Source organism: Streptopelia decaocto (genome assembly GCF_964273445.1).
Source record: "Streptopelia decaocto genome assembly, chromosome: 4".
Taxonomy (NCBI): Eukaryota; Metazoa; Chordata; class Aves; order Columbiformes; family Columbidae; genus Streptopelia; species Streptopelia decaocto.
Genome location: NC_138658.1, coordinates 69,128,149 through 69,140,665, shown reverse-complemented (window position 1 = coordinate 69,140,665; position 12,517 = coordinate 69,128,149). Strand labels below are relative to the sequence as shown.

Here is a 12,517-nt window from a genome sequence, read left to right as displayed (position 1 = left end):
ACAATAATATTTAGTATCGTTAGGTATAACATTCTACTTGAGCATAGTCAGTAGCTGCATCAAAATGAAGATTCATATTTTGAACTGAAATCTCATACCTGCCAGAATTTTGATAAGCGGAAGCTCTAATGTGCAAAATAATTTCCACAAACCTTGAACCTGTAAAGCAAGATACAAATAAATTCTTCAGTATCGGCCAATTTTAACCTTAAAACATATAGTAGTGTCATTATGTGGATCTGTTTTCCAGAAAGCAGTATTTCACTTTTTGTACAATCCCTTTTTATATGACAACACTGTTTGTGGAATGAAATACTACTTAGTGTGAATTATAATATCTAAATGCTGTAGTTCATTATCACTTCATTTTGTGTGGAATAGCAATACATTTTGTAATAGTAATAATTTTTGTACAGGAATAGTAATAAAGAAATACACAACTAATTTTTCTAAATAGTTTCTTTTCAGAGCAAGCTCCATTATAATAGAAAATACAGTTATCCCTCTTTCTTCACTTGAACAATTAAGGAACCATTTGGAATTCACAATTTTGTTTTCATTAGGAAGAAAATAAATGATGATGGGGCTATATACCTAATTCAGTTACCAAGAACAAGTCTGTTTTTTCTCCAACCACTGAAGCAATCAGACAGTAACAATTGTCTAAAATCTCCCATAAACGGGCTCTCGGTGTTTCTGTGCTTTTGGTGTTTCCCTGTTGCCATCCCACATTGTTTCATCACACTGCTGGGCCAGTTAGGTATCCAGATTAATGTGGCTCCATCAACTAATGGCCTAAGTCCTACACTTGATACCATCAATCTGAAGGAAAACCCCTCTGATCCTGTGATGTACCTTCCACCAGAATTCCATGTTCCTGAATTCTGACACTTTTCCAGGTATGTGATTACAGGGAGAAAATAAACACACACACACAAATCTTGAGATGCGCTCTGAACTGCAATGAGGCCTAGAACAGAATATATTTCAGTCGGAAGGGACCTACAATGATTATCTAGTCCAACTGCCTGACCATTTTAGGGCTGACCAAAAGTTAAAACATTGTCCAAATGTCTCTTAAACCCTGACAGGCTTGGGACACCAACCACCCCTCCGGGAAGTTTGTCCCAGTGTTTGGCCAGCACTGGGCTAATACAATCTAGAGCAATAGATATGCTGAGAGCTTTTGTACCTGAGGAATACATCGAAAAACAAACCTCAGCTACACTCTGTCTTAACTCTGTTAACACTTTTTTGACAGTTTCATACAGCTTTAAAATATCAAAAGTCAAAATATTCCAAATATTTCCCATTCTTTGACACTTCATTTAAATATTTTGTTAACTATTACAGAGGAAAAGTTTCTTGTAAAGATTAACCTCCTCCTGGGAAAAATGGCAAATTTGATCAACAACTTTATTTTAAATGTTGACCAGCACTGTAAACCCATAAGGACTGAAGCCTTCTGTTTAACTTGAGTAGAGATTCTGATCTGAATGAGAAGCACATCACTAACTCTCTAAAATTCATTATAATTCACAAGTTATATCTGAGTAATTACTTCCTCTTTCTTACCTGTAAGTCATGAGCAAGGTCCATCATTACATTATAAAGTTTCTCCAAGTTGGCACCTAAGTTTTGATACTGAGTATAAATAAATTAAAAAAAAATCAGGTGTTAATAAATAATAACATAAATAATATAATAACATAAAATAATAACATAATAATAATAATAAATAATAACATAAAATAAATAATAACATAAAAATATTTGTTATATTTTTAAAGGGATTAAAATCTATAAGTACATTTTTCTGTGTGTCTCATGTTATATTTAACATTTTACTAATGTTCTTAGACCTCTGACAAACAATTAACGAGCAGAGCAGCACAGATCATTAATATTCAAGATTTTCTCTAGCCTTTTGTACAGTTCGAGTATGAAGAAATAGTACCACTACACCGCCTTCAACACTGAAGTCAGAATTCTACTACTACTTGTAAAATGTAGAAAAATTCCTTGCTGTTTTCTTTCTCCTACCAGCACTGCCCCCCTTCTGTGCCTGAACTATTCCCTTCCCTTCAGTTCTAGAGGCGTTCTGCACACAGGCACACCACCTCATTCCATTGGCTAGAACACCGTTTTGAAATGTGTAGAGACACTGAGAACACAGTCTTTAGCTCCAAGAACACAATCACTAAAGGAATGAGAAGTTTCTACTTGTTATCAGATTTACTCTCCCCTCTAAGATTGTGTAGAAAATGAAGGCAATGCTTCAGCTTCAAAGAAATATTTTTGAAAGAACAAAATGAAGATTCTATCATCCAGAAGAGTATATGCAATGTAACTAGATGTGATGTCACACTGCTACACTGGATGTAGCCTAAACCAGAAAGATTGCCATTGACTGCCATTGTTGCCAAGATCATTTTCTTAAGAACAGGTCTGATGTCAGAACATTATGGTCCTTCAGGGCTCTCAATCTGCCCAGCCATAACAGCAGTTTTTTTGAAACAAAAGCAGCTAAGAATAATCAAAGTGGTTGGAAAAATCTACAAAATCCTTCCTACAGGAAGGTCTATACAGTCTAAAGAGATCTCCAAATTAAAGTTTTTTCTAAAATAAAAAAAAAATAAATTAATATCTAAATTAACGGACGGGGAGGATCTCCCTCTCTCTTCAGGGAGGTAAGAACCCTTCTGAGTTTGTGAGAAGGGATCTCTGGAGATCTTTTTCCAGCTGAGTAGGGTCTTCTGCAGGAATTGCTCCCTGAGCTGGATGCCATTATCTCCTCCTTGTCTTCAGGATGACTCTCAGAACGTCCTGGATGTGTTTCTAGGGAGTGAGTGCAGGTACGGACTGAGTGAGACACAAGCATATGTAGACACTTAATCCTGTGCCCTCACAGTGCAAACGTCAGCTGTAAATCAACACATAAACATAATTCATTCTCCAAACTGTATAAAAATCTGTCTTCTATACAAAACTCACAATTTTGGCCTACGGTTTGCAAAACAGCCCCATTATCTCAAGAAAAACAGAAGTCTGGAACCAAAGCATTACCACAGATGCAGACTGTCAAGAGCAATGCTTCACATCCATTATTTGATCCAAACAGAATGCAGAAGGAATCCAAATTACTTGCTGTTGCACAAACACAATAGAACCAGAACTGACTGAAAATTAGTTTATATTAGGACAAATTATAACACATTATTGCTACTAAGGCAAGCATTCTGGCACACAGCTGGGGAAGAACCATCACAGGAACTTTATCATATTGGTCCAACTAATTTTTAGGAGAAGAGGAGAAGTACGGAGCGTAACAGAAGTGTGGGAGACACTTATTAGCTACAGGAAGTTATGTTTCATGCTAAAAACAGAATTACCCCAGTTCTGGGGTAATATTTGCTGCAGACACATTTTCCTACCACAAATCATAAAACAGCGAGGGCACTAGTGTTGCAGTCTTTCAGAACACACTTAAGCCTGCACCATAGTTGGTTTTGTCTTGAAATTACCGTATTACTCAGGATAACAGCAGACAAAACTAAACAGATTTGACATCAGCTGATGTCTGCTAGTGGGAAGCATGTCCCAGCACAGCCCCAGCAGCAGAAGAGTTACAGCGGCTCAATGAATCCCCCTGACAGCCCATGCAGGTCCTCCACCTGCTCAAGAGCTGTTTGTCTCTACAACTTCAGCACTGTTTGTGCTGGTCATTTGTGAGCAGACAATACAGACACAGCACAAGCTTTCCCTCTGCCTACAGCAGGCTTGAACACTGCAAGACTGAGAAACAATCAGCCCTTGAAGGTAGGACGCAGCAAGTTATCTTTAAAGCTGAAATATCTAGATCCACTGGTGACCATCCTTGTTTTACAACAGTCTAGTCCTGCCAGTGAGGATTTCTCTCTACCCCAGGGCCATACCACAGTGAAAAGCCATCAACCTGTCTCCAGTAAACCTTGTCCATACCCACTGGTTCTGGAACAAACAAGCTGCCTGTGAAATACTGCACTCTCAGCAGAGAGCTCACTTGATCCCATTCTAGCGGCAGAAGTGAGTCCAATGACAGGCTTCAATTGACACCAAGATTCCTCACCAGCAAATGCACCCATGACAAGAGCAGTGTGATATTTAGCACCTGTTTCAGCAAAGGTTTCAAGGTATATGGACTATGACCTCTTGCACAGAGCCTTTTGGCACAGCACCAAATATACAGCAAGTAGCACCTATTCTGTGCTAGAGGAGTGTGCAGGTGAGTAGCGAAACACAGAATAAACCAGCAGTCATTCCAAGTACTATGCTGGGTGGACAAGACTAGGACAATACAGAGGGAGCTCAACTGACGTTGTGGGGCACAAGACATATATCACAGTATCACAGTATGTTTGGGATTGGAAGGGACCTCAAAAGATCATCCAGTCCAATCCCCCTGCTGGAGCAGGAACGCCTAGGTGAGGTCGCACAGGAACATGTTCAGGCGGGTTTTGAATGTCTCCAGCAAAGGAGACTCCACAACCCCCCTGGGCAGCCTGTTCCAGTGTCTGTCACCCTCACTGAGAAGAAGTTTCTTCTCAAATTTAAGTGGAACCTCTTGTCTTCCAGCTTGATCCCATTACCCCTTGTCCTATCATTGTTTGCCACCAAGAAGAGCCTGGCTCCATCCTCATGGCACTCACTCTTTATATATTTATAAACATTAATAAGGTCCCCCCTCAGTCTCCTCTTCTTCAAACTAAAGAGACCCAGCTCCCTCAGCCTTTCTTCATAAGGGAGGTGCTCCACTCCCTTAATCATCTTCGTTGCCCTACGCTGGACCCTCTCCAGCAGTTCCCTGTCCTTCTTGAACTGAGGGGCCCAGAACTGGACACAATATTCCAGATGTGGTCTCACCAGGGCGGAGTAGAGGGGAAGGAGGACCTCTCTCGATCTACTAACCACCCCCCTTCTAATACACCCCAGGATGCCATTGGCCTTCCTGGCCACAAGGGCACAGTGCTGGCTCATGGTCATCCTGCTGTCCACCAGGACCCCCAGGTCCCTTTCCCCTACACTGCTCTCTAATATGGAATTTCCCAACCTATACTGGAACCTGGGGTTATTCCTGCCCAGATGCAGGACTCTACACTTTCCCTTGTTAAATTTCATCAGGTTATTCCCCGCCCAACTCTCCAGCCTGTCCAGGTCTCTCTGGATGGCAGCACAGCCTTCTGGCGTGTCAGCCACTCCTCCCAGCTTAGTGTCATCAGCAAACTTGCTGATAGTGCACTCTATTCCCTCGTCCAAATCGTTAATGAATATATTGAATAATACTGGCCCCAGTACTGACCCCTGAGGCACTCCACTAGATACTGGCCTCCAACTAGACTCCGCACCATTGACTACCACTCTCTGGCTTCTCTCCTTAAGCCAGTTTGCAACCCACCTCACTACTCTATTGTCTAGACCACACCTCCTCAATTTAGCTGTGAGAATGCTGTGGGAGACTGTGTCAAAGGCTTTACTGAAGTCAAGGTAGACCACATCCGCCGCTCTGCCATCACCCATCCACCTTGTTAGATTCTTATAAAGGGCTATAAAAGACTTGGCAAAGATGTTGGAGAGCAGTCTAGCAATGACTTGAGCCAGCTCCCTCAGCGCCTGCAGATGCATCCCATCTGGACCCATGGATTTATGGATGTCCAGACTATTTAATGGCTCCCTAACCCAGTCCTCATCAACTAGAGCAAACTCCTCCATTGACCTGGCTTCATCCGGGGTCTCAGGGGTACAGGGCTCCCCAGGACAGCCTCCAGCAGAGTAGACAGAGAAAAAGAAGGCATTCAGTAATTCTGCTTTCTCTGTATCTTCTGCCACCAGGGCACCCACCCCATTCATCAGTGGGCCTACATTGCCTCTGGTATTAGTTTTATCTGCTATGTATTTGAAAAAGTTCTTTTTGCAGTACTTGACTCCTCTCGCCAGCTGTAATTCTAAGGAGGCCTTGGCTATCCTAGCTGCCTTCCCACATCCTCTAACAGCAGCCTTATATTCCTCCCACGTGGCCAGCCCCTGCTTCCATGACCTGTAAACTCTCCTCTTCTGCTTGAGCATACCCAACAGATCCCTCTTCAACCACACAGGCCTCCTGGCTCCCTTCCTTGACTTCCTACGTGTGGGGATGCTCTGATCCTGAGCGTGGAAGAAGCAATCTCTGAATGAAATCCAGCTATCTTGGGCCCCTTTTCCTTCAAGCAGTCTTGCCCATGGGATTTCCCCCAGCAATTGCTTGAAAAGGCCAAAGTTAGCCCTGCTAAAGTACAGGGTTGCAATTCTACTTGCTATTCTGTTCCTGCCACACAAGATGCTGAACTCCACCATCTTGTGGTCACTGCAACCCAGGCAGCCCTCAACCTTTACTGCTTTGACCAGACCCTCCTTGTTAGTGAGGATGAGATCCAGCAGTGCACCTCTCCTAGTCGGCTCCTCCACCATCTGCATGAGGAAGTTATCACTAATGCACTGGAAGAACCTCCTGGACTGGGGCTGGCTGGCTGAATGGTCCTTCCAGCAAACATCAGGGAAGTTAAAATCACCCACAACAACCAGGGCCTGTGACTGTGAGGCCACTCTCAGCTGCCCATAGAAGGCCTCATCAGCTTCCTCAGCCTGATCTGGTGGCCTGTAATAGACATCTACAACAGTATCACCCCTGCCAGCCTGCCCCTTAATTCTGACCCATACACTCTCAACTCACTCCTCATCCGCTCCTGGCCTGGAACCCTCTGGGAGTACAGACAACTGTGAGGAACCTACCAGTAAAGTCAGAGTAAGAAGGCTGAAGGGATAAATCTGGCAAAGAGCTAGGAGTCACAGAAAGAGCTGGGACTTGCTGAGCAAACCAAGAAGCCAAAAAGAAAGTGGAAGAGTCCAGGGAACAAATTAATTGCATAAGGAATGGGGAGGAATGGAATGGAACACAGGATGTTAGGGGGAGGTATTAACCAGGACGTGGGTGAACAAGTCAGCATAAAGACTCTGGAGATGGTTGGGGCAAGGAAACAAACTAGACCTGAAACAGGGTGGGAAGGAAATAAGACTTCACTATTTAACTCAGAGCTGGGAATCAGGATGATGAAGTTAAGAAATAATAACTAAGAATAGATGTGATATATGAAGAACAAAAGACTAAAGTCAAGTTAAGGGAAGAGACAAGATTAAGGATGCTGACTCACAGGAGGGGATATCACATACAGCAAGTTTATAGTTCCTGCCTGTTTGCCTGTCTGTTCCCTACACCAATAGCTTAATTCATGAACAACTGCAGTTTACATCTGGTGTTTTACAGTAAATAGGCTGTTTTTTCTCAGAAATGTGTATATGTGCTGATACAACTGACCTCTGCCCACGCTCAAAGCTCACTGGACATCAGTGGATTTGTATCCTAGAAGCCCTATCATCATATTACAATACTTGTGTCTGAACAGCCAAGGCCTCTGAAAAGTGAAAGGTTTTAGAAAAAACACCAGTCAGGTAGCTGCACATCGATTTTTATCATTCAAATGACCTCCGAAGGCTAATGCAGAGAGAGTAGATCACCATCGCCCAAAATACAAATACCAACATTTTATAACAGTATACAAGTTTGAACAGACATTAAGACATTTCTATAGTGGCAGGAATAACTTCTCAAAAAATCATTAAGCATTCTCTCTTATTGAGAACAAAAATTCACACATTTTTCATATACATGCTTGAAGGTTCACATTTGACGCCCTACTGTTCCTCAGCCTACATCTTTATCAGATGTGAAATTCAGCAAAATTATTAATTACAATTAACTAAGTATAGGCTAGAAGTTCACAGGAATTAGAGAACAAGGCATTGTCAGCTTTGCAAAGGAAAGCTGGAAATCAGTTTGCAGCAAGGTGGAAAGAAAAAAGATCGGTTTATATATCAATTGTTACTGAACTTCATGGTTTTGAAGTAGAGTTTCACAGCTGTTCCTGGAGAACATGATCTCATCTTGGTAGAATGCAGTGAACCCTTCCCTTCTCCCCTTTCTTTCAAATTAGATCTCCAACAAGTAGCATTTATATAATCATTTTCTTCCATCAGAAAAGCATTATCTGTAATTTTTTTGCAATATTTCGTAAGCAAAAACAATTATTTCATCATTTCCTTCCCCTTTTAACCCAACCACAATTTCAACCAAACTACTTACTGATGTGTTTCTCAAAGGTGCTGTATCTGTATTTACTGTTTCCATAGAAAAAGGCTTTCCAAAATATTTCTGTATTAAGCATTCAAAAGAGGGAACTGTGTCACTCGGGTTTATCAGCCACGCTGCAATCCTGGGATCTAACACGACACTATCAGCAACTACAAAAAAAGTTATTTCTGACAGTCAGAATATTTAAATTAGCTCCCATACTGAGAAATCCCTTGTAAGTTTTGCCCATCTTTCCTGCAGACACACATCATAAATAGACAAGCATTTACATTATGAAAATGCTAAACATTGAATTCACAGCTGGAACAAACTGTCAATATCATAACTGTATAGCATTAAGTTCAATATTGAGTATTTTTGAAGAGCATCTTTTGTGGGGGCTTCTGGAGTGGTTTTCGTTTTGTTTTTATTTTATTTTTTATTATTATTTTGGTTTTCTTTGGGTTTTGTGGGGGTTTGTGTGGTTTTGGTTGTTTGGGGTTTTTGGGGGATTTTGCATGGTTTTGTTTTTACAAGTATTAAAATATAAGTAAACCTTTCGTTCCTAAGATTAACTGTAAAAGCCTCTCTCTCTTAGCACTGAAAAATTTCAAACTGCAGTTTTTCTTGTGACACCTTCAAGATGAGGAGGGACACATGGAACTGAGACAGAACAAAGCTGGAAGGAGTGAAGTAAACCAGCTCAAGCTGGGATGAAGTGAACGGAAGAGTCTGCTGATAAAAGCATGCTTTCCTCAAGATTGAGAGTTAATTCTCAAGTCCTGACCCTCTACTCTGAAACATTAGTGAATCCCAATGGCAAAGCATGCCATATTTTACTGGTACCTGTATGTATTCCACCAGTTAAGATACTAGTTTGAGAATGAGATAAATCATTCAAGTGATTGGAGTAAATGACGTAGACACAAATTTCAGTGTTTGCTGGATTTACAATTGATGGAACTTTTTACCTTCAAGGCAGGGAGTTTGTGTTTTGTTGTTGGTGGTTTATTTTTGTTGGGGTTTTTTGGTGTTTTTGTTTGGTTGGTTGGTTTTTTACCATAGCACAAATAATAGATGAAGAAGCATCAACTTCCAAAGTTTAAAAAAAGATAAGAATTCTTTTGGATACTAGAAACTTCAGATGCAAATCCTACTCATCAGACAAGATATAATCTAGATCTAGTATTTACTGTATGTACGGGTTACAAAACTGTCACTAGGGCCAGTATCACAACGTTTTTTCCTGCACTTTGCACTCCCAGGGCTAAGTGTCTGTGTAGATCTTCACACCACATTCTAAATCATCATTAGTTTACTGTGATTTTACTGATGAAACTTTTCAGATGCTGAACACAAGCTGAAGACTCTCCGTATAGGAAGTCCTTCCTGAAAGGTCACACATTTTTGTAATTCACTCAGCAGTAAACCAATACATAGAACCAAGGAAAAAATATATTTACATCTTAAATTTTCTGTTTGTAGTTGCTTTTAAATCCATACAAAAGAGTCTTATTTGTTCGCATCAAAAAAACAAGGACCCATTTATTCAAGCGATTCCTAATTCTGACAACAATGAGCACCTCTGGAATTTATTTTAACCTTTTCCCTGAGTGGAGAAAGTTTTTCTAGGGAACATGAAATATGAAGCGGTTTGACCTTTTCAGCTATAGCCAGGACTGTGCTGAGAGCTTTTGTTTCCACTGGATGCTATCCTTAAATTATTCAATTATTTGATTCCTACTCTCAGAAGAAATACATCATCTTGGCATGCCAAGCCTCTGGTCACAACCTTCCCCAAGAAAGGTGTTCTTTTCCATGGTACTAAAACTCTGTTTTCCAATATATTATTTAACCACCAATCTAGTTACTTGTACATCTAGTGATTTTAACAGAAACATCAAAAGCATAGAGATTTTAGGATTAAATCATACATTAGATTAGATAGTTACCTTGTTTCCAGCTAATTTCATTACCATAAACTTGAAGTAGAGTCCTCAGGAAATCTTTTGCATTGAAGCAAATAATCGGAACTTTGCAATGTAGCATTTGAGACAACACTCGCCTGCACAGAAGTAGTTCATTAACACACACTATACTGCTACTAGATTTAGTGAATCTATTTACTTTATACATTTAATTAGCACCTAATACTACAGTTAACACAAGACATTTCTTTATTCCTGTAAGACCAGAATACTGTATTTGAATATTAAATTCTCAGCTCAATAATACCTGAAGCCTCATTCTATAATAAATTAAACATTGTAGCAGATAGGCCTAATCACACATCCATAAAGAAAACAAATCCTTACTTGACACTCAAAATTAAATGCAATCTTTATCTGAAACAGCAACTGGTATCCCCATAATGCTTTAATATACTGAAATAGGATCACAGAGGCTTCTGAATTAATGTAGTATTGTAAAATAATGATTTCAAAGTTACTAGGCAATCTAAATTTCCTTAATTGCATATTGTTATGCTGCTATTTAAATCTAGTATGCTTCATCTTTGTCACATTTTTCCATTCCTCTTGAAAGTGTCTATAATTCCCAATTGATGCTATTTTAAATAGATTTTACCAATTTTATATAAATTAGTATATAGATTTTACTAATTATTTGTGTCATGCTTTATAAGCTCTATTTTGGGTAATATAGAAAAACAATTATTATAGAGCTTTCAAGTCTATTTATCTTGGATGGTATGCAACCATAGTACCAAGTTTTAAGTTTTTTGGACATATTAGAAATGGTGTAGACCATAAGGTATTAATGTATACAGTATAGATCCACTATTAAACAACTGCACTATTCTTACAATAAATAATTACCTATAGGTTTTATCTAAATGCTAATACACTTACTCAACTTGTTTATTATCGAATTTATACTGTTCATATATGCATGCTTTATTCATATTTTATTCTCAATTCAAAACAATCTATATTCAAACTAACAATATGTTATTAAATGAGTTGCCATATAACTCCAATATTAGAGCTGGGTAAGTGCAGGTAAGTGAAGTGATTTGTTTCAAGTCACAGTGGAGCAGTGGCAGAGATGCAACTAAAAACCAAGTGTAACATCTTGAAAGTGAATGCTTTGGAACTTAATAATCCAATTCAGCAGTTTACAATAAAGCAGTTATTACTGAAAGCCATAAAATATTCTAATGAAGTTTTAACATGCAGCTATGATATCTAAGACTCAGTTTCAGTTCTCATTTCTCCCTTTATGGGATACTATTTCAAAGTTAATAGTACGGAATAAAAATGGATTTTGTTCATACTAACTGGAAGTTTAAAACACAATCTAACTTTTTAAATTTAGTCCAACTACTAAACAGATACATAATTCATTTACTTTAAAAATTCAATTTGTAACATTATTACTCAGTACTAGGAACCTTCATTCAGGATCTCAAAGGCCATTAAAAAAAAAAAAAACAACTGTTGTGCTCAAAAAAACCCAACAAAATATTAGCTCAAAAGGATGTTTACTATAATAATGTGCACCAAAAACATACTAGATGAGAAGTGCAGTTCAGGAAAGGGAAGACACAAGAAAGATCAACCTGGAAAAACAATATTTTTTGGTGCCATATAGCTGTAAGCTGTTGATAAAGGATTTCTAGGTGAATGTAAGCAGCTCCTACCAGAATCCCAATCTAGTTCTGCAGGGCTGCAGTTAGTGATATGCTGACCCAACGGAACAGTCTATTCTTATTTGGTTTATATTAGCCCAGGCTTGACACAGAACTAAAACAGTTAATATGAAATTCAATGAGCCTGACGTATAAGGAGATTAAAGTCTGTGCCATGTAATCAACACCACTGTTGCTAAAAGCATATGTAAAGCAAAATAGTATTTTTTCCTACATACTCTCACCAAGAAAATTTCTTGTGAGCCTGTTGTTCTTGTTCCCAAAGAGATGACCATTCAGTTTTTAAATAAATTAATTTATCGTCTTCATTAGCAGCATTCCAAGTACAGTCAGTTGAAGAGTAACTGGGAGGGCAACAATGATCAGTCTGATTCTTCACTAAGACAACAACTCCTTTTACCAATGAGGTTAAGACCTGTTAAGTATAATTGCAATAGTGTTTCTTCTGACAGATTTCATGCAGTCTTATAAAAAAAATTTCCCAAATATTTTACAATATGAAATCTATTATGCACACTGGAGTTATTACATACATCACTGACACAGTACAGGAACATGCAAGTGTTTCAGCCTTGAAACACAAATCCAGACATAGACATGGTAAAAAGCAGGAAAAAACACTTGAATTAAACAGCCTCACTTGAAGT

General features: G+C 39.1%; 1 protein-coding gene across 1 annotated transcript in view; it reads right to left on the bottom strand.

Moving 5' to 3' along the window:
• POLN (DNA polymerase nu) overlaps positions 1-12,517 on the bottom strand; it is a 104,946-nt gene that overhangs the window by 81,802 nt on the left and 10,627 nt on the right. Inside the window, exons 4-8 of the mRNA XM_082052182.1 lie at positions 12,095-12,285; positions 10,153-10,265; positions 8,213-8,370; positions 1,576-1,644; positions 99-159 (exon numbers count right to left, since the gene is read on the bottom strand). Of these exons, the coding sequence (XP_081908308.1) occupies positions 99-159; positions 1,576-1,644; positions 8,213-8,370; positions 10,153-10,265; positions 12,095-12,285 (592 nt within the window). The remainder of the gene's footprint in view (positions 1-98; positions 160-1,575; positions 1,645-8,212; positions 8,371-10,152; positions 10,266-12,094; positions 12,286-12,517) is intronic.